The 24,026-nt window shown below is 41.1% G+C and overlaps 1 protein-coding gene across 2 annotated transcripts in view; it reads right to left on the reverse strand.

The window, feature by feature from the left end:
• The window catches only part of csmd1b (CUB and Sushi multiple domains 1b), a 288,049-nt gene that overhangs the window by 122,699 nt on the left and 141,324 nt on the right, over nt 1-24,026 (reverse strand). For both annotated transcript variants that reach the window (XM_076974689.1, XM_076974688.1), the window contains exons 4-5: nt 1,944-2,138; nt 1,365-1,572 (exon numbers count right to left, since the gene is read on the reverse strand). In XM_076974689.1, coding sequence (XP_076830804.1) covers nt 1,365-1,572; nt 1,944-2,138 — 403 coding nt within the window. The remainder of the gene's footprint in view (nt 1-1,364; nt 1,573-1,943; nt 2,139-24,026) is intronic.

Below are 24,026 nucleotides of genomic sequence, written 5' to 3' on the forward strand. Positions count from 1 at the left end.
GGGAGAGCATATATCACCCTTCTCACACTATACACATCATTCATGCTGGGGACGCGTGGGACATGTCCCCACTGCTTTGTTAAACGCCTTATTTTGTCCCCACCACTTTTTTTAGAAGGTTACCTTAAAATATTCAGAAAATGTTCATGCTTATATTGAGGCTAAAATTATTCATTATTATAATTAAAATGTATTATTATTATTATTATTATTATTATTATTATTATTACCACTGCTGACATTTCATGAAACAAATATTTTCAAAATCTTTTTGAAATGTATTATATTTAATTCTTAAAAGGATTTGAAGGACAGTTGATTTGAATGCAACACCTGGTCCCTTTTAAAAAAAGTTACACCCACATCTCACAGCTGCTCTGACCTTAATGGTTTTGCCTCACTCAACAGTGAATTGACTGTTTGATATATTTCCACAAGAGCTTCTACATCTACCAACAGTAACATGCTATCTATACTCAAAACCTGCCATAAAACTGGCAAGGTAATCTTTATTTAACTATGGTGTCAAGTTCTAGTGCTGTATTTGCAGTAACCTGAGGGTTCTGAATGATCTAAGCATGCTGAAGAGAGTTAATCTCTGTTTAGATTAGCTCTTAATTAACCTCCAACATGGGCATTTTATTTGTATTTTGTCCCAATTTTATGCCATTTCATTTCAGTTTCTCTTTTTAGTGGAGCAAAAAAGTACAAAACAAATTTAACTGTGACAAGACTTCAGAGAGCCTGCCAAAGCAAACACAATGCCTCCGCCATGCCCCCTATACAAGGAGTGAGAACATGTTTATTCACCAAGCGTGAAGTTAATGTAGTTCAGCTACAGTCTTCTCACCCACTAAGGCAGCACTCACAATTTGCCCAGGATTACAAAATTTAAGCAGGTAAGAGACTGTGAAAGATATTTCAAAGAATGCAATAGGAAAGCAGGATAGAATAACAAAACAAGATCAGGTGAAGAAGGATTCAGACAAACCTAAAGTTCAATAAAAGTATAAAACAAGAATACATTTCACGACGTAGGCAATGGCTCCGGACAACGGTTGAACGGAGGAACGTGTTTTCGAAAGATCACAGGGATCTGTCGAGATGCTACACAATTTTCTTCAGGCGGTGTGGAAGGAAACGTTACCTCCATTGGAGACAACAACAAGAAGCGTGCTCAACCGTATCTGTATCATTAAATGATCAAGATTACTCCCCTTTTGTCAGTGATGAGAAGAACATTCTGGAACGAAGCCTCATTTAGCCAACCAGGTTCATTATGCACGGGTCTGGTCTCAGACTGATTTAATGCGGGCCACGTGCCCGAGACGAGGCTCCTAGCTACGTCGGGTCGGTTTACTCACCATATCGACGGGGCCTCTGTGCCACTGATTTCGAGGAAGTCATATCTGTCCTCCAGCTGGAAGTCTGTGAAGACCAGAGCGATGGTGTCTCCGGGCTCCGCCAGGATGCTCCACGTGCAGTCGGCGTTGTTCTCGTATTCTGAGGGGAAGTGAGGGCTGGCGATCATGCCCGTCGTGCCTCTTAATGTGCCCCCGCACGCTCCTTCAGCTGGGCAAAAAATCGTACAAATATCGTACTTTAGACACTGTACATATTCATTTTATAGGCGTTTTCCATGTAAACAAAAACTTTCCATTGAAGATACAAAAAGTAACATTGCCACCCTTTTAGAATGTAACTAAATAATTAACCAGAGTTTTATTTATTTTTTGGTTCATTTACTTTACTCAACTAGGTGATTTAACTGAAACCAATGTTTGTCTTCTAAACCTCTCGCTTAAGTATTGCACAAGAGAGTGCTGATTTTCATGAAAGCTGTGAGTACACAAAGCGCAAAGTTGTTGTTTCATCTACTACCAGCAGCCGTCAATAACTCTAAAGGCACAGAAACCTCGGCTCAAGAAGAAAGGAAAAAATACCTCTACAAAATGGTGCCGGAAAGTCCCATGATGCACCACTTCCAGGACTCACGATACACGTGAGCACTGCGTGACCCTCCAGAACGTATCCCATCAGGCAGGTGTAGCGGATCTTGTCCCCGATGTTATACCTCGTCCCGTGAATGATTCCTCTGGGAATCAGCCCTGGATTTCCACACGTGTGACTCGGCAGCACTGGAAAACATGGCAGACACGACAGGCAGGGGGGAGTGAGTTTCTGACTGCATGATGAGGCAGTGAGAGAGTGAGAGAGTGAGAGAGCGAGAGAGCGAGAGAGGGCGAGTTCACGGTGCTGTGCTACTCGTCTGCTCTCTCTCTGGTTTGGTCTTCATGTGCTACTTCAGGACTCACTTCTTTGGGTCAGATCAGAGTCTCTTTTCATCTTTGTACACAGAGCAAAAAAAAAAAAAAACCCAAAACCCAAAAAAACCTCAAAACCCGAGAGGTTTCAGGCTCCAGGAGAATTTTTATGAAGCTCTCACATCTGAGCCTAATGCTCCCAACAGAGACTCCTCAGACACCTGACAAGTAAGACGAGCCACTCTTTGCCTTTCCATATAGTGTTGGAAAGAAAACACGCAATGTTTCATCTACACATCACTGCTGGAATTGCCTGTGAATTATTAGTAAGATGAAGTCTGCACACAGTTCAATAAAGTTTGCACAATAGCAATGCATCTTGAAAAATAGGCAGTTTTCCTGCATTTATGTAACACACTACAAAGAAGATTGTTGGAAGGATTTTCATCAGAATGTGACCTACATTAAGATGGGCAGCACTTAAACCTGAGAGAGTCAGGCAATACAGCCTTTCCGTAACCATAAGCTAACGTTTTTTTTAAAGATACTGTTATGATAAAATGATCAAATCCTTTATGTAAGGTCACCATGTGCTATGTATAGTGACAGTACTTGATGCAAAGTCTGCTTGTCTTGCATGGCGTTCCCAAGGGCCGTCAAAGACCATTGCTGCATCCTCTCAGTGTGGAAACAATTGTGTTAAAGTCAGAGTTCCCCCGAAGGTAAATCAGCCTCGGGGACTAGGCTGTCTAATGAAGACTTTTTTTTGGGGGGGGGAATCGATTTGCCACCTCCTATGTGGTTCAAACTTTCAGCCTGTTATTGACTAAATATGGGATATGCAACTGTAAAAGAAGACAGTAATTGAGTCAAATAAATGTGACATTCCTAAAAATGGAACTGTGTTGCATACATACAGTGCTTGGATATATGGCTTTAAATAGTTGGACCTTGTATATGTATTTTCTTTTCTGCAGGAATACATGAAGGATTCTGTGGAACAACTCAAGATTTTCACATAGGCTTCTTGGTTATTGTACTTGAATTGACTTGAAATGGTCAGTGAACTTTCTTTACAATGTTCAGCATACATTGTTGCATGGACTCTTTGTCTGCTTGGCTTGGTTTTTAACTACAACTTCCCTGACCATGTTTAGGTACAAGTTATTCCAAGACATTTTATTTGCAAGATAAAACCAGAGAATACGGGGGCGAAGCACGAAGACGCTCCAGTGTTTTGGGCCCCCAGGGGCCAAACTAAAACAATAAACTCGGAAGCCTGACATTTTCAAGCAATTAGCATAAGAGCTTCCAACTTATTTCTTCTAGATTCACTGACATACATTTGAGGTTGCACATTGATCAAAAAAGTCGTGGCTTTCTTGTTTAACCTGTTGCAAACCATTAACTTGTTTTTTAACCTGTTGAAGAAAAAAAAAACATTAGCAGATCTACTTGCAAGATCTACCATACACAGCTGGTAGGATCTACCATACACAGCTGGTAAGATCTACCATACACAGCTGGTAAGATCTACCATACACAGCTGGTAAGATCTACCATACACAGCTGGTAAGATCTACCATACACAGCTGGTAGGATCTACCATACACAGCTGGTAAGCTACACTTACATGTTACGTATATGTTGTCTGAATGTAGCAATTTTAATTTTAAGGCTACCTAACCCATCTCTTGATATTTTACAATGGAAATTAATGTGAACCTCAAATGCTAAAATACCAAAATTACCATGTACAGCCATGAAGTGTTAATAACAAGCCCAGACAAACTAGGGATGGCCACACACTGATAGGCTTTCAAATTAGGTGCCAGTAAAGCCTGTGAAAATCTTGCCCATCTCCAACTCTATTTTAAGCATTTAGGATTTGCAAATGATTTAATCTGCAATAATTCATTTTGAAAACGATCACCAGCAACTGGAATAGCTGTGTTCATTAATCATGCTTTCAGTTCCTGGTGTCTTCTGCTGTACCATCACTAGGGGGAGCATGCAGTTTGGAAAACATTTCATTTTATTGTCTGATTAGCAGTTGATGGTGAGGCATCATTTAATGAATCAATCGAACGATCAATTTAATGGTATCAATTTAATGTAATATGTTTCAATCCATGACATTTTGTTCAGTTCTAAAAGACACTTATCATGAAATTAGTCATGAGAAACAACTCCTGCCCTGTGGCCTGACCTGTTATATTTAACTTATACTTAACAAGTAGTCCTGTCAACAAGACCAGAGGCCTTCCTGTGTTACTTTACTTGTGTTTTACAATGCATGACTGAGATCACCCTTTGCTTAAAGCTGCTATTCATCTTGTAAAATTATTCCAGTGAAAGCAATGGATCATTCAAACCTCTTTGTATCTATAGGTTTGCTCCTGCATGTGTCTGGCTAATAATGGTGTCAGCACTACATCTGTAGTACAGAGGCCTCTTGAATGGCAACCCAGGCTCTAGTTAGCATCTCAGTGCCTAATTGCAATCCTCTTCATTTCCCTGACACACTAAGAGGATCAATACGGTAGTTACAGGGTGATACACATAGGCTCAGGGCCTAACTCGGGTTGCTGAGCCTTTTTCCAATGTCCTTTCGTTCGGATCAGACTGTGGCCGTCGTGTGCCAGGCCGGGGGGGGTGGTGGGGTGTTGGGGGGTGGTTCAGAGGCAGATGCCTGCTGGGAGCAGGGTGTGGAACAGGAAGCGCCGAGAACCAGGCCGAGTCGAGAGCTTCGTGGATGGCGCAGGAGACAACAGTGCAGGTTAGTGCCATCTCGGCGGCCATGAAAGACAAGCCAGGGTGCGGGAGGCGAGTGGAGAGAAAGAGGCGTGGCTCCAGCAGAGGCGTGGCTCCAGCAGAGGCGTCGGCTCACGGGTGCAGGTCGCCGCTTCTACTCTTTTGCCAGACTGCTAAACATGTGGATAAATCTCAGTAGGCTGAAACCCAGGCAGCAGTAACACGTAAAGTGGACGAACCGATACAATACCATTTGTTGCAGATTAATGTCCATGCCACCTTTTTACGGTTGTGGGGAGACCTGCGCAGAGAGCAGTTTACTTTTCTCACCTTACTATGTCACATCTATTGAGAATGATATTTCACCAGTGGCAACCTTAATGCAAAAATCAATGAAGGCTACTCCCTCTGAATAAATGGTCAGTGTCTAAATTCCGTCATGTCTTAAGGACCGTCCATTTTGCAGGGCTGCGGAACTGCATTACAAACACATGTTAATTACCCCCCCCCCCCCCCCCCCAAACATCTTCATACTTCTAATTACTTCTCAGGGCAGACATTACCAAAAATACTTGGACCTCGTTATTGGCACACGATTACAGACTGTATCCAATCTTTGGCGACCTGTCAGACAGTCACTATCCCATTTGTCACTGGTCAGTTCCTGACCACAGGAACACCGCTGACTGGATATTATGTAGGTGGAAGATCATTTTAGTGACAGCAGTGACATTGACATTGCAGTGACATGGTAATGGTTGTTGCAGTGGTATGAGTGCATCGGGCACAACAGTGTGGCTGGAATTTTTATATGTGTCAGTGTCATGGGTGGGTTAAGAATGACACGCCACCCATAAATATCACCCAGGAACTGACCACAGAAGAATTGGAGAACAGTGTGCATTGAAATAGATGGGCTATAGTCTCTACGTCTACACCTGCAAGGTGCTTCCAAATGTGTTTCTAATAAAGTGGGTGGTGAGCATATATCTGCTATATCTGTTATCCCCGAGGTGATTGCCTCATCACTGACAAATCCGAAATCTTCCACGGTTCAGATTTGGGGGAAAAACAACTCTCTCTCCATGAAACAGCAGCGGACACACATCAGGTTCAGAGATGGGGAAGGCCGAAGCAAAAAAATAAAAGACAACAAAAATGCAGATGGGAATTTAATTCTCAAAGCTATTGTGAAAGAAAATAAGTGTACTTCACACACACAGGCTCACCAACGAACCTGATTGGCTCTTTGTTACCGAGCTCCCCATTAAAAGACAACAAAAGAAAGTCTCTTTTTTTACTGTCATTACCGCAGTGACTGTTTGAATGTGTGAAAGCTGCTGGTGTAGGCCCCATGGAGGTTGGATGATGGTCCGGGCCATCAATCCCCATTGCTCCTGGTATGACAAATTTAAAGGTGAGCGTGAGTCCTTAAATGAAGATACATGGAGTCGGAAGGGAAAACGAGTCAATTTCCTGCAGGAATGCGGCGTGTGTGTGTGTGTGTGTGTGTGTGTGTGTGTGTGTGTGTGTGTGTGTGTGCTATTTCGGGGGACTTTGGGATGTGCTCGGCCCACCGCTGGGTCTGCTCTGACCAGCTCCCTCTCCAACCTACAGCGCCGGCCGATAATTAGGAAACGACGTAGAGTGCTTGCAGCGCTGTGCTGTGGCGTTTCTGCGGATAAAGGAGAGAACGTTCCCGCTTCTTAGCACAGACCACCGCATGCAGGTGTCATTTCATCGTCTGGCTTTTTCATGTTTTTACGCTTTTATGTACATACATATTTTACAATGCAAGTAATTGGACCTTGACACCGTTTTAAATTTTTTTTATATGGGGTTAGCACTCCAGCATGTTAGCTTTAGAACAAGCTTAACTTTTGTCTTGTAAAACAAGCTTAACAGACAACAAAATATAGCAAACAATTAGAAGCCTTAATTTTATGGGATATTAACATCAATTCATTGGAAAAATCTTTATAGGAACCAGTGGTTTACACATATGTATATCTAGTGCCCCATTTTAGGGGACCAAAAGCAAATTTAATAGAATCTTAAACGTAATTGCAATGTTTACAGCTCAACTGCAAATACACTGCATTTAATGACTAAAGTCTGCAACCAACAGACATCTCCACAGTTTGGTATCTTCTCTGAGTATATTCTGTCAGGTCTTCAAATGAGGCAGATCACAACTGTTCAGATGGGTTTTACTTTCTGAATTCTTCAGTAACGGTAATGGATTTTCACTGGTGTTCAGATCAGGTGAATGTCTCACAACATACCACTTTAGACCCTGAAATATTCCACACTTTGTTTTTCTTTAGTTTGGATTAACACTAATCCTACCCCTATCCCAAACTCTGACCCTAGCCCTATCCCTATTCCTCTCCCTAGCCCTAGCCCTAGCCCTATCCCTAGCCCTAGCCCTAGCCCTAGCCCTAGCCCTAACCCTAGCCGTACAGAAAGTGAAGCAAGATTATGGGTCCTGTTTGGATCTAAGGTTCTTTCTGATGCTACCATTAGCATTCATATAATTAATTAAGACAGCTAAGCTACAGCCATAATGAGCATTGCTTTTTCCCTATGTTTTGCCCATTTCATCACTCTAGCGTTGGTTAATATTTACCTCACCTGTCCTACAACAGTTCTAGTGATATGTGCTTACACTATACATAATGTTCTTGACATGTTCAACAATTTTTCTTCATGGTTGCATGATTTATTTGGTTATTATAAGCTATTTTCTGATACTCACCAGCGTGCACTTGTACACTTGTTACAAATGTACAAAAAGGCTAATTTGGACTCTGCTAATGTTGTGGTGATGTCTGGGACTCCTTCTCTATCACTGGCCCTTCTTTGGACATCATGCTGACAGGCAACAGGAACAGACTCCAGATGTGGATTACAGGAACAGACCCCAGATGTGGATTATAGGAACAGACTCCAGATGTGGATTATAGGAACAGACCCCAGATGTGGATTATAGGAACAGACCCCAGATGTGGATTATAGGAACAGACTCCAGATGTGAATTACAGGAACAGACTCCAGATGTGGATTACAGGAACAGACCCCAGATGTGAATTACAGGAACAGACTCCAGATGTGGATTACAGGAACAGACTCCAGATGTGGATTACAGGAACAGACCCCAGATGTGAATTACAGGAACAGACTCCAGATGTGGATTATAGGAACAGACTCCAGATGTGGATTATAGGAACAGACCCCAGATGTGGATTATAGGAACAGACCCCAGATGTGGATTACAGGAACAGACTCCAGGTGTGGATTACAGGAACAGACTCCAGATGTGGATTATAGGAACAGACTCCAGATGTGAATTACATGAGCAGACCCCAGATGTGGATTATAGGAACAGACTCCAGATGTGAATTATAGGAACAGACTCCAGATGTGGATTACAGGAACAGACCCCAGATGTGAATTACAGGAACAGACTCCAGATGTGAATTACAGGAACAGACTCCAGATGTGGATTATAGGAACAGACTCCAGATGTGAATAACAGGAACAGACTGCAGATGTGAATTATAGGAACAGACTGCAGATGTGAATTATAGGAACAGACTCCAGATGTGGATTACAGGAACAGACCCCAGATGTGAATTACAGGAACAGACTTCAGATGTGGATTATAGGAACAGACTCCAGATGTGAATTACAGGAACAGACTCCAGATGTGGTTTACAGGAACAGACTCCAGATGTGGATTATAGGAACAGACTCCAGATGTGAATTACATGAGCAGACCCCAGATGTGGATTACAGGAACAGACTCCAGATGTGGATTACAGGAACAGACCCCAGATGTGAATTACTAATACAGCAACGTTCAGCTGGGTGAAAAACTACAAAATGCCAATTCCCTAAAACAGGAATAAATGTGAAAGGGCTGTAATTCCAACGCGGGTTACAGTGACGATGGTTTACAGAAGCACATCACAGAATTCTAAGTAAGATAGATTAAATATGCTGTATACCTTCTCAAGTCTGTACTATGCATATTAAGATTAAGATGCATGTGCCATGCTTTATTCTCCTGTTCTTCTTAAACACATGGAAGACAGATAATGGCTCATGATTATGTAGTAAAAGAACATGTGAATCAGGACTGCAGCATATATACATATATAATTATATATTTCTGAATGTATTTGAAACAACAAAAAATTGTTTACACAAAGATGCTGCATTGAGACTACATATACTTTTTTGAATAATACATTAACAGTAGATGGTATCCCAGTAAAATAATCCCAGTAGATCCCCCATACTCAAATAGCGGCCCTGCTCTTATTTTGAAATCGTGCACCGCAATCTCAAGACGAGGCTGGGGATTGCCTCTACGGCAACAAAATTAGCAGATGCCCAAATACGTTCGCCCCCCCTCCCCCCGTCAACAATTTACGCCCCCCCCCCCCCCTCCCCCCCACCGGAAAATGGCCCCTTGAGTCATTGAAAAAAAAATGTGTGGCCCCTCATCATTTCTATTTGAGTCCCCCTGCAGTAGACGGTATCCCAGTTAAGATGAACTGTCAATTAATGTAAGAGAACATGCGTTTTAAATGAAAAGACAATTTGTGCTACACTACAGGTAAACATGACCTCTGTTAAGAAATCGTTTCTCAGACAGAAATGCTCAGTGATTTCTCAGATAAAATCTACAATCCCTATGGCCCATTATAAGGACTTTAGTATACTTTGTATGTAATGTTGAATATAATCTTCTGAATATAACAATCACAAAAAAGCCTAAAATCTCTGGTTACTATTGTCCGTTTCGGTATATATCACATAAATGTCATTTTTTAACATTACATGGTGTGAAATTAGGTGTGAATAGTGTCCAAAATTGTCTCCTGGAGTGTCATCCTAACAGCTTCTGGTATTGTTCAGCATTCAAGACATGTACAATTACCCCAGAACATTTTACAATCCACTAAAACTATGAGAAGTTCAAAGACAATTACAATTGAATTCTTGACTGTGAAACACAATGTTTTTTATTTTGTTTTTTGTCACCAAAAGTAAATGTAACATCTTTTGTGTGCATATTTTAAACCTCTGGAAGCAGTTGGATTCAGATATGAAACCTACCAGGATGGCGGCAGCCCAACAGCTCAAACAAGCAGACACAAAACAGCACGCAACAGGGGTTTAATGTTTCTGCACTCCTTTTTCGATATGACAAAGGATTAATCCCAGTAACGCCCCTGCGTCTTGCAACTAAGGGACTAAAATCTGTTGTTACAACTGCCTGCCTCGTTGTATATCGGCTAAACAGCATTTTTCCACATGCTGTGTCTCCACAGTTTCAGGCTTTATCTGTCCACGTCAAGTGTAAGGCTTACCTGAGTCAATTATCAGGCCTGCTGTGCTCAGACACACCCTTCAGTCAAAGGCAGGTGTCAGCTCTCCAGCCTGCTGCTACAGAGCTCCGCCTCTGCACCTCATCGCCACCCAATTAAGATATCAGCTTTCTCCTTCCTACACGCCCTGTCTACCTTGCAGTGGCATGATGGGAATAACCATCGTGAGTGCATTATGGACCCAGTGCTAACTCGGTCTGGACCGCTGATGCCATCTTCATTTTGTCAAACGAAGGGATTTTGGACAAGGAAAAATAAACTGTCATGTTGTGATCTCATATTGCACCCTGATCACCACTGTTGAGCCAGATCTAATCATAGAGACGTCCAGGCTGGTTGACTCTGATTAACAGTCAAAGAGTTCACTCTTTGGGGGGAAAGCAGTGACATAAATTCAGTGTAGTTACAATTTACTTGTTCCATGTTTGCATATTCCCTTGTGACAAAGCATATTTTTAAGGAGTCCAGGTCCAGACCCCTAATGAGCTGGCTGAGGGTGAAGGTGTCAAAGAGAAACCATGTCTGCTGGCACGAGAAGCAGGAGGAGGAGGAGTCTGATTCAAAAGGGGAACGTGAACTCTGACCAAAACTGTATAGTGGAATTTTGATAAGGAATTTACCAAAGTAGGATTAGAGGCTTCCCCTTAGGTTATCCTGAGGAATCAGACATGAAATAAGGCAATAATATAGAGGACAGAAAAAAAATCTGTTGCAAAAATTGTTGACAAAACTATACTACCTATGGTATTAAATTTTTGCACAATATCTATGTAGGTTATTAATTAAAGTTGTCTATTTATGGCATTGTTTCTTTTACTTACATAAACTTACAACTTACATAAATGAATTTGAAATCAATTCAGACGCAGGGAGACCATTAAGAAAGTTGAGTGACACACAGTCAGTCAGTTATATTGACATGTTGGGGTTAATTTTCCTTGATTGTTTCACTTCCATAATCCTTTTGATTTGCATGTTCAGGATCTTGGTTAGCTGCATTCTTAAAAGACTCTCTGACCCATTTTATACAACTTCATATTGATGCAAAAATGAATGAAGTCAAACTGACAACGTTACCTTTCATACAAATGAAAGAAATTCACTCAAACATATTTCAAACAAACACTGAATCCCAGTGATGGATCTGTGTCAAAGCCAGCCTTTATATCAAGCATATCCCTTTGTCAGAAACTATGCTTCACATGATATTTAACTGTAGCTATGAGGCCACTATGACATGCGTTTTCCACACATCACAAGAGATAAAAGAAATTAGCTCTGACTTAATCCACTGCACAACATAGGTGCTGTGTGTCTTCAGAATCCATCTACTCCTTCTCCTGACTGTGTGGGTTTTCAGCCTTAAAGACATCTAAAGTGCGCTCTGGTTTGGCAAAACAAGTCGACGTCTCGTGTAAAAAGGAAGACGCACAAAAACTTCTACTAGCATGAGAGGTGAGGGCCCAGAGTGCTGTGTTGAGCACATAACTAGCACAACTGACGCATGTTGACACTGGGAGGCTTCTGCTGTGTCTCAGCCGCTGTCTAGAACCTTCCGGAGAGAGCGCTGCAGCTCACACTGCCTTGCTGAAAGCTCTGGACTGGAGAGGAACCCCGTCTGTTCCAACGGACAAGATCGCACTTCTGTTTTCCTAGTTAACACTCTTCTTTCCCCGTTTGATCACAGAAATCCTGCATTATTGAAGCAATGGTCAGAGTGGTTAACCTTGGAAGAGAGCGTAAAAAGGGTTGTGTAAGGGATTAGTGCAGAATAACTGATTCTGTGGGAACTATCTGACTCAATGGGGGATCAACATACATCTTCCTTAAATTACAAATGGACATCCATTAGAAATTGATAGTGAACAAATCATTAAGCATGTGCTTTTAATCCATCAGTCTGGTGCTCGGGGCCTTTGGCACTCATGTCATCTCAGAGCAAATAATATTCTATTCAATTTTGAGAATTCAAAAAATCTCAATGAATTGTGAATTCAATTCATGAGCTGACCTTGTTGATAATGGCTTAGTCTCTTCGTGTCATGCTGGCTCATCCCTCGCTCCTGGTCGCCTGGTTTTTGTCTTCTATGTGTTTCTTTGTTTTGGTTTCATTACTTCCACCCATCGTTGAGTTCTCCGCCCCTCGCTGTTTACACCTGTTTCTAGTTTAGTTCCTCATTAGCCTGTGTTTCTAAACTTTATTATCATCCCTTGTGTTTGCTGGTTATTGTTATCCTAGGTTTTAATCCTCGCCTGTGTTTCGTATGTAGATTCATCTGTTCATCTCCAGGCTGCCATGTTGGTTATAGCCTGTTGTGCTTTGTTCTAGCATCTGTTGTATGAAGCCCATTGACTCACCTCTATCGTTTCTTAGACTGTTTGCTGCCTTCCATGTATCACGTATCACGTGTTGTCGTGTTGTCTATCTCTGGTTGCACCACACCTTACCACCCTGTACTGTCCAAACAACACCGGTATGGCTTGTGTTGAATAAATCTTGCTCTTCTCATTGAATGTGTCTGCCTCGTGATCGCTGGGCATTCTAGATTCATTACAAGTGGTTTTATAAAGTTATGTATGGTGTAGGATTCATGAAGCACTCAGTTATTTAAATACAGCTAAACGAGAATCAAATATACAGTTCAGGGGAACCATTAACATGCACCTTGGCTAATAATGTTCAAACCGATACACATTTAATGTTGCCAGATCTTTTGGAGGAACGTGCCATAGAAGGAATAAAATAAAAAAAATTAAGTGGCCATAATGATGAGTTCTATACATGGAAGAAAAAATGTCAGACATTTAATCCAGAGAACAGCATCTCAGCTGGTAAGCATGTTGGTTGCAGTGTCATATTGTGCAAAGGTTTTCCTGGAGAAGGGTGTTGAGCACTTCAGAAAATGAATGACATCATGATAAAGGATTAAGTATCCATACTGAAGCAACACCTGAAGATATTAGCCAGAGAGTCAGAACTCTGTCACAGAGGGGTCGTCCAACAGGACAGAGATCGCCAGCATTCCTCCAAGATTGTGACCAAACGGCTTAAATTGAAAGTGTCGGACTGGCCATCACGAAGCCCTAACCTAAACCCCATAGAAAATGTCTGGGCTGAGCGGCCGTGTCTGAGCAAGCAGACCCACTGGTGAATGAGTCACACCAGTTCGGTCAGGAGGAAGAGTACGGTGAGGTGCTTGTGGAAGGCTAACTGAAGCATTTGACTGAATTGAAGCTATTAAAAATCCATGTCAGCAAATACCATAACAATAAAGTATAGGCTACATAAGCTTTTATCCCACTGAAAATATGATATAATCAATAAGCTAGAGTCTTTGAAAATGCTTCTTATAGAAATGAATTCCCTAGCTTAGACACACACACACACACACACACACACACACACACACACACACACACACACACACACACACAATATACATATATACTGCTCAAAAAAATAAAGGGAATAACTATATAATAACCCAGGGCCCACTGCACCAGCATACGGTCTCACAATGGGTCTGAGGATCTCATCCCGGTACCTAATGGCAGTCAGGGTACCTCTGGCTAGCACATGGAGGTCTGTGTGGTCCTCCAAAGAAATGCCTCCGCACACCATTACTGACCCACTGCCAAACCGGTCATGCTGGAGGATGTTGTAGGCAGCAGAACATTCTCCACAGCGTCTCCATTCTCTCTGGCAAATGCCAGTCGCCCATCATGGTGTTGGGCTGTAAGCACAAACCCCACTTGTGGATGTCAGGCCCTCATACCACCCTGATGGAGTCTGATTCTGACAGTTTGAGCAGAAACATAGATATTAGTGGCCTGCTGGAGGTCATTTTGCAGGGTTCTGGTACTGCTCCTCCAGTTCCTCCTTGCACAAAGGAGGAGTTAGGCCTAGTGGTCCTGCTGCTGGGTTGTTGCCCTCCTACGGCCCCTCCACGTCTCCTGGTATCTGCTCCATGTTCTGGACACTGCTGACAGACACAACAAACCTTCTTGCCACAGCTCGCATTGATGTGCCATCCTGGATGAGCTGCACTACCTGAGCAACATCTATGGGTTGTAGACACCGCCTCATGCTACCTCTATGGTGAGAGAACTGACAAAATGCCAAAATGACCAAAACAGCCAGAAAGGATGAGAACAGTGAAAAGGTCTGTGGTCACCACCTGCAGAAAACCACTCCTTTATAGGGGGTGTCTTGATAATTGCCTCCCGTGTCTACCTGTTGTTCTATTTGCACAACAGCAGGTGAAGTTGATTCACAATTAGTATTTTTGAGCAGTATATATATATATATACTGATTTTGTAGTCTTTACATCTCCTTCATGTCTCTGAGACCTCTGATTTGATGATATGTGCACCAATTATTAATGCCAGGAGCAACAGTGTCGTATATTGAAAGATAAATATTTCATGAGCACTTTCACCCACCCCTTTAGTTCAGCAGTCATCAGTTTCTCAATCTCTTTTTCTTCTCTTTATTCCCTTGTCTGTGAAATGAAACATTTCGGGTTTACATGCATTGAGAGTCACAGAAAACACATAAGTGTTGATAAGTGGGAACAATTTGTCTCGGTATTGAGTATTGACATCCATACAGACCAACACAATCTCAAACGCCCTGAATGCCCTCATGCATGAGGCTCCTAAATAATTTCCAATAAATTCTAACACTACAGCACACAGAGCTTATTGACTTCATTCTGGTTTATCTGGTTGGATGCTGCAGTGAGGTTTGTAAAGCATTCATCAAAAACAATGAACCTTTCTGAGCCTCCCGCTCTGGAGGGGTTCACCTTTAACGCTCACACCTTCCTGACTTGTGTAGCTGTTCTCTGAGTTCTTTCATTCTTGTACAGTATGCATTCCATTCTTTAAATGATTTCTACTGAAGTAGAAAGGTGACATTTTCTTTCTCTGTTCAACTTTTACTATCCTACTTGAATGTGGCGTGATGTGTGTGTGTGTGTGTGTGTGTGTGTGTTTTCTACCTCATTGTTAAAGTGGCCTGATGCCCAGCACAGTGTGCATATAGTACATCATTGAGAAGGTTGTGTTTTTGCCTTCTTTTCTTTATTCTGGTAAATATTTCATATTCTGAGGCAGGAAAATGTCATGTCATTTTCAACTTCAATGTATAGTTATCAGCACGGTCAATTTTGAAACTCCTGCTCAACACAAAAACACTGATGGGAAGACAAAGGCCATTTCACTGTGACATCAAACAATTCAAAGAAACTGCAAAACCATTGCTGTGCACTGCAAATATGAAAAAATAGGTAACACTTTACAATACGGTTCCTTAATTAATGTTTAAGTACTTATTAACTAAGCAATAGGTAATGGAGAATTATCGTCATAGTTTTACCTTAATTACTCTTCACTATAATAAACTACTATGTTAGGTCACATGTAAGTAATTAATAAGTAGTCTTCATCAATTTTCGTAACTACTTACTTTCGGTTCCTTAATTAATGTATTAGCTAAGCAACAAGTAATAGAGAATTATCATCATGGTTTTCATTAATTACTTTTCACTTCACTGTTAGTTCACATATAAGTAATTAATAAGTTGTCTTCATCTATTTTTGTAACTACTCACTTAATCAGTCCTTCATTAATGCTTATGTACTTGTCACCCCGGCGTGTCTTTGTGTGCATGTTCGCTAGTTTGGGTAAGCCCCCTGTGTGAGTGTGTGTGTCTAGCGATGTCTATTCAATCGCCTTTATAAGTTCTCTCACCTATCTCTAGTCTCGTTGCACACGTTATGTATTATTGTTAACATTGTCATGAGTGTTGTGTTGTTCGTTTTCGCCACTGCTTTAAACGCATCCTTACATACAGGCTACACTTTACTATTATACACTGCACACTATAACACGTCCTCATTGTAATTACAGGTAATTACAATGAGGAGTACTTAGTGTTAAAGAAACCGTACTGTTAAGTAAATACGTGATTACTTATTCTGAAGTTACTTACTGTGACGTTGCGAGTAGGCAGGATACCGAGATGGGAGCAGCTTTTAAAGCAGTGATGAAAACGAACAACACAACACTCATGACAAAGATCGAACAACAACTGATGAAGGACATGGGCAGGACACACACTTACATATCTCAACAATAATACCCAAACCAGCGCACATGCACACAAAGACACGCCGGAGTGACAAGTACATAAGCATTAATGAAGGACTGATTAAGTGAGTAGTTACAAAAATAGATGAAGACAACTTATTAATTACTTATATGTGAACTAACAGTGAAGTGAAGAGTAATTAATAAAAACCATGATGATAATTCTCTATTACTTGTTGCTTAGCTAATACATTAATTAAGGAACCAAAAGTAAGTAGTTACAAAAATTGATGAAGACTACTTATTAATTACTTACATGTGACCTAACATAGTAGTTTATTATAGTGAAGAGTAATTAAGGTAAAACTATGACGATAATTCTCCATTACCTATTGCTTAGTTAATAAGTACTTAAACATTAATTAAGGAACCGTATTGTAAAGTGTTACCAAAAAATATAATGAAAACACACACTTAAGGCAATGGCATGTTGCTTATGTTTAGCCATGGTGTCTATGCTCTTGGTTTAAAATGTTTTTTGATACAGTTTTCGATGCTGGGTGCTTAATTTTTTTTTAAATATATTTAAAAGGAGATTCTAGAAAACAGGAATTATGAGGGTTTTTTTTGCACCTTTTTAGCAAGCAAGCAAAAGTGCATTTTGTTGTTCAGCACCTCAAAGCTGCTCAGAGTGGCTTGGTAGTGCACGTGTTTGCAACCCACCTCTGAGCAATGGTTGTACCCATGTGATGGGAACATCAGGGGTGTTACGAACAGAAGATCTTACACTGAGGTTGTTAGCTATTTAACCCTCCTGTCGTGTTCGGGTCAAATCTGACCGATTTAGAACTTAAACCACTCATAAATATTGTGTTTTACATCTGATTGCTGCAAGGCCTTATGCCATCCTTCACACTATGCACTGGAACATATAAACGTGATGATCATCTTTTTCATTGAATTTTGAGTGTTTTAAACCAACGTTTTACATCTGTGTTGTTGCCGGTCAAGCGTGACCATCACAGGAAATGAATGGGTATTCAGAATATATTCATCTATCAGACAGAAAACATCCCCATACACACTCACACACACACCTATACACAGCTACACACACAGACACACACCTACACACACACACCTACACACAGACACACACACACACACTCACTCACACACACCTACACACACAGACACACACACCACACACACACACACTCTCTCTCTCTCTCTCTCTCTCACACACACACACACACACACACACACCTAAACACACACACACACACACCTAAACACACACACACACACCTAAACACACAGACACACACACCTACACACACACAGACACACACACCTACACACACACACACACACACACACACACCTACACACACACTCACTCACTCACTCACTCGCTCACACACACACCTACACACACAGACACACACACATACAGACACACCTACACACACAGACACACACACACACATGTTGTGCCTATGTTTGCAAGGCCCCTCTGATCTGAGTGTGACATGCCACTCATGTGCATGAATTCACACACACACACACACTCACTCACTCACTCACTCACACACCTACACACACCTAAACACACACAGACTCACACACACCTAAACACACACAGACACACACACACATACAGACACACCTACACACACAGACACACACACACACACATGTTGTGCCTATGTTTGCAAGGCCCCTCTGATCTGAGTGTGACATGCCACTCATGTGCATGAATTCACACACACACACTCACTCACTCACTCACACACCTACACACACCTAAACACACACAGACTCACACACACCTAAACACACACAGACACACACACACACACCTACACACACAGACACACACACACACGTTATGCCTATGTTTGCAAGGCCCCTCTGATCTGAGTGTGACATGCCACTCGTGCATGAATTCACACACACGCACACACTCACTCACTCACTCACTCACACACCTACACACACACCTAAACACACACAGACACACACACACACACACACCTACACACACACACACACCTACAGACACAGACACATGTTATGCCTATGTTTGCAAGGCACACTCTGATCTGAGTGTGACATGCCACTCGTGCATGAATTTACATGCGCGCGTGCACACACACACACACACACACACACACACTCACTCACTCACTCATTCACACACACACCTACACACACACACACTCACTCATTCACACACACACCTACACACACACCTAAACACACACACACACACACACACACCTAAACACACACAGACACTCACACACACACACACCTACACACACAGACACACACACAGACACACACACAGACACACCTACACACACACCTACAGACACAGACACACACACGTTATGCCGGTGTTTGCAAGGTGGTGTTTGCAAGGGTTTTTTGTGTGTTAAAACAGACCGGTCTCTGAAGACCGGGAACACTAAAGTAAAAAACGTGAGGTCAACAAAACCGAAGGGTTAAAATCAGACAGCTTTTGGTGCACTTGTAACACATGCCACACTTTCATTCGGATATTTATAGGCTGTTAACACTCAGGAGACTTGGTGCAAGTCTTTTGAAGAGTGCTATAAAATCCGATAATACTCCACACAGCTAAACACCTGGCTCAGGTACTCTCATTATTATATGCTGCCCTACAGAACTATTGGGATGCCGGGTAAAGGTTAAAGAAAAATGTTATGAGAAAAAGTATCTTCATAGGTTTCATTTTGCCCTGGTCCATATGCATAATACACAGAATCTGTAAGAGAGATGTAACATTTCACTGAGACAAAGTTCTTGAATGAAAGAAGACGGCCCTATAGAAATAGTACTTTTTAAGCACAGCCAATGTAAAAGGAGGATGCTTCGACAAACAACATTAGTAGCTGTTTGCATCCTGGGGTCACGGAGTTTCCAAAACTCCACTTAGATGCCTGTATGTCATCTTCATGCAAATAACTTATATGCAAGGCTTGCCAGAATAATACCTGGAGGTTATCAGGTAATACGAATAACTGGAGATTATCAGGTAATATGAATACCAGGAGATTATCAGGTAATATGAATACCAGGAGCCCATTAAAAACTACTAGAGCTACTGAACCTGGGTTCTGTGATCCGATCAGCTGAAAAAAAAGTGTCAGGCAGAAAACACCACAGGTGAGTCTGCTATAAAAATAGGCACAACACAGCAAAAAAACAACCCAGTGCACACAGTGAAATCTGGTGGCGGGTTGTGATGTGATGTGGACAAACTAGAGAAACTACTGAAAGTGAAATCGTAGACATCTTGGATAATGGAATAATGCATTTTAGATTTAATTCTAAATGTCCTATTTTTGATAAAGATTTCTCTTTGCAATTTCTTCACCTTCTGAGGTTCAATTTTTTCCAGTGCAAAATCAAGATTCTAGGTAATAAACGTAAGCTTTTTTTCTTATCTTTACACAGGGTGCCACAAAGCCATTGAATGTTTGTCCACTCTTTAAACATGGCTCCTTAAGGACCTGGCGTGCCGAAATCTGTGATTTCTTTCTAATTAGGTGAATCTTGCTCCTTTGGGAACATAATGTACATACAATGTGTTTTCCATGAATACCATGACAAACTCCAGTAAACCATTTCACCAGACGTTTTTCCCTTCCAAAGTAGAATGAGTTGGGCTTTTTGTGCAACAATCATCAACTTTACTCTCAATAGTCAGACAGCCGTTCTGAAGACTCTACTGAAGAGTGAAATCTGTCTAACATCCAACAGCCTAAGCCAAATATAAAGTAGAATTTGAATCTTTGGGATGATTCTTGAAACCATACATAGCTCTAATTTCAAACTGCAATGTTGACTGTAATTTTTGGATAGATTAATATAATGTGATTGCATGGGCCAACTGGATGGATTAGATTGAGTAACTTTTTTTTTTTACAGATCACAGTCTCACACAAATCACAGCATCTCAGTGACACCAAGACTGCACTTCATGGATTCGTGAGTTCATGTTAATCAAAGCAAGTGTAAGATCAAGCTACATTAACATTAACTACAGAAAAACTAAAAAGTAGTCAATACAAAGCTATTCTGCAGTGTACACAATTTTCACACTCCACTGAGTTAATCATTTGTGTCCAGGCCTATAGTTTCGTTTTTCATCATAATAGAAAACACCCTATCAATCCCATCAGGACATGTGAACAAGGATTACTGGGTGCATGAACTTCAGAATTATTTGCATCAATATTCTCATCAGCAGGTTCATACATGTATGGGAGTTTTACTCAGATTCTCTGTCCTTGCAACCGCAGTTTATCAGCCATGCTCACTGGAATATTAAGTCTAGTCAGACGCTTCAGAGCAAAGACTAATGAGACTTTTATTTATTTTCTATTTGCTGAATGTTGAATATAACAGATCGGTTTAGTATCATACATGTTTAAATTTTTTATCATACATTTTTAATATTTTAGAATATGTTCCCCTGGTTCTTTAAGGGTTTTCTGGTGCAGATTTAGTACCAGCCTTTGCCTCATGAATGCATCCTTGGGGTTCTTCAGTCTGAAGAACCCTGCCAGCAAAAATGATACACAGGCATAACTACAAAGTAGGAGCTTGACATTCCTTCCCTGAACAAATAAAATATCCTTCAGGTTAAACATTAAATATCCTGATGGTTCTAAAGACCTTCCCTCTGCACTTCCTTCAGGCAGACTTTTTTTTTGTAATTACAACTGCAGTGTTTTTATGCCATACTACATCATTTAAATACCTCAAGTCCATTCAGTTTGTTTGGATATATCAATTAGACCTTCCACAAACTGGTCATGAAAATGTTCTAATTAGGCTCAGAGTTTGATGGTCTAGGTCGTATTAGCTAGTTAGCCAACAGCTTCTTCAACTACTCTTTGGCCATGGAAGCATAAACTGCACGTTGTAATGTGTAAGCTGTTAAGATACAATAAACTAACAATAAACGATATTGACAATAAACTGAATGGACTTGGCAGAATGTCTATAGTGCATGTATTGAACTTCCCAAGTTCAGACTGACAACTGTTCAGGGACACATATGAAAACGCAGAGCCCCATAGAAGAGAATGTTCTTCTTCAGAAGGGTTTAAGATGTGACTACCTGCCCTTTACATGCGCAAGGTGTACAGCAAACGGGTCACGAGTACAGACTTTTTCTTTTATCATTCTTTGATTTCATTCTTTATTGATTCTCCCAAGCATCAGATCTTCTCTTTGAAGTTCTCCTTTGAAGACAGGAACGCATTAACAATCGTGTCGCCGGCTATTATTCTGTTTTCTTTGTGCCAAGATTCTGCTTTTGTTGCGCTATGAAATTGGTCAGCCAAGTCAAGACAATGCCTGCAGTAATTATCACAGAATATTGTTCAATGGACATTGGTTGCATTTAGATGCATTTACATAGTTTATTATTAAAACAGAGTTATTTTCCTCTGATGATTGAACTATTAAAAATAAAACATGGTCAAATACATAGCGAATGTAGCTCAATTTAAGTTTATCAACTCACACTTTCAAACATTTAGAAAGCATTTCCACTTTTAAGTCTGCATGGGACTGTGAAAGATTAATCACCGATACTGTATGTGCAGAAATGCATTGAGATTCTCATAAACTTTGAGATAGTTCAAAACATTAATATAGTTAAGTTAAGAAAGCTAAGCAAGTTAAGAACGTCTTACCGAACGAAATCTATAAATGGACCATAAATGTACACAATGCTGATGCTCCAAAGTATCCATACTTGTGGAATTTATGATCCAGTGGTATTCATTTTTCAATCAGTGGTTTTAACCTCTGTATAGTTTTGTATGAAGTAAAAAAAAAAATTCAATCCACCCTTGGGTAAAGGTTAGCACAAGGCTATTCCAATCTGATTAACTGAAAATCCTAAAGCAAAAATCACACTCCAGCTTCCTGGAACAGTCCTTTGAAGTCAGGTCACTTATGCAAACAGATAGGTCAAACACTTCCGATATACAGACAGTTTCAGTCACATGAAAGGCTTGAGTGATATCCATAAGCTTGAAATGAAAAGATTACCATATCCCTAGGCTTGAAGACACAAGGTCTGGAATGAATTTCCATTTCAGTATATTGACACAAACTGGGTTCTCTTGGAAAAATTCCCCATAAATCAATTATCATAAATCAATCACTGGTATGTTAAATATAGGGATTTAGATAATTTTGTTACTACTGACTGTACATTATTGCATTGATACATAGAAAATGTGTTTTTAGAGTCAATGGATATGGGTTCTGTACACGTGCAAACTTATTTCAGAGGACGTTTGTATACTCTAGACACATTATGCGGGTAGATCCATTATCTGATGTTTCTACCCTATATCTCAGAGGAATGCCAGTGTGCTCTTCTGTAGCCTGACTTACCCTCTCAAAACAGCAAACAAGTTCAGTGTAATTCATCCCAAATTAATGAGTAGCACAGTGATCAAATCATAACGCCTCGTTAATTCCATTGGGATGACGCACAGGAAGATGCTGGCCTATCAGCACAAAGGAAACACGAACATAATAACTGGACGGGACTACGAAACGTTCGACGCGTTTCACATTACAAACTCATGGATCATGTCCAGTCCCAGTGTGAATACCTAATGGGGATCCGCTGACATCCTGACAGCGCCAATCAAAGCCTCACATGCCTTCCGCTCGTTCAGTTCATAGTCCAAAAAGCCGCCCGACTGCGGTGACCTGTCCGCAACGCTTAGACAAATTCAGGCACCGAGAACCTTGTTGCCTTGTTTTCATCAGCCTCGCTCCTCAGTATCAGCGCGAGCTTTGATGGGCCTCAGAACTGGGCATCAGAACTGGGCCTCCGCGCTGCTCTGCCGTTTTCTTGCAACACTGGAATGGGTCAAATGGGTGTTTTTGAAGCACAAGCCAGTGTCCCATCCATTACTGTCAGGGCAGCTGTAACACTTGAGTAAACTGCCTTAGAGGCATATAACACACAGCATGGCCTCTGCACTCCTCCAGGTACAACCACCCACCTGTGCTCGCTCAACACTGGGAGAACCCCATTACTGGGAGTGAACTCAATGGAAAGTCAATGATCACTCCATGCTGCAGGGATTCAATCTAATCAAAGGCCTGCAATATATTACTCCAAGGTTCAAGAACTACACAAAAATAAAAAAAGAAAAGAAAAAGAAAGAAGTCTGTGCAGCACTGTGCACATACTTTTATGTATGTTTAACCAACTATGAAATGCCTCCCATTTTTAGAACTGTATAGGTAGGCACAGAGTAAGGAATATACACATCGTGGATTTTGAGAATACAAAGAACCTTTGCTGAATAGTTTAGGCAAATTTAAATGATCACGTCCATAGAGGCTCAGCCCCTGAGATACACTTTAGGAACATTTTAACTCAAAATGAGGCCTGTGCTCCTGTTTTTCTTTTTTTTCTTCAATTTTTTTAACTCTCTAAA

The sequence above is a fragment of the Brachyhypopomus gauderio genome, chromosome 15, assembly GCF_052324685.1.
Source record: "Brachyhypopomus gauderio isolate BG-103 chromosome 15, BGAUD_0.2, whole genome shotgun sequence".
NCBI classification, from domain to species: domain Eukaryota; kingdom Metazoa; phylum Chordata; class Actinopteri; order Gymnotiformes; family Hypopomidae; genus Brachyhypopomus; species Brachyhypopomus gauderio.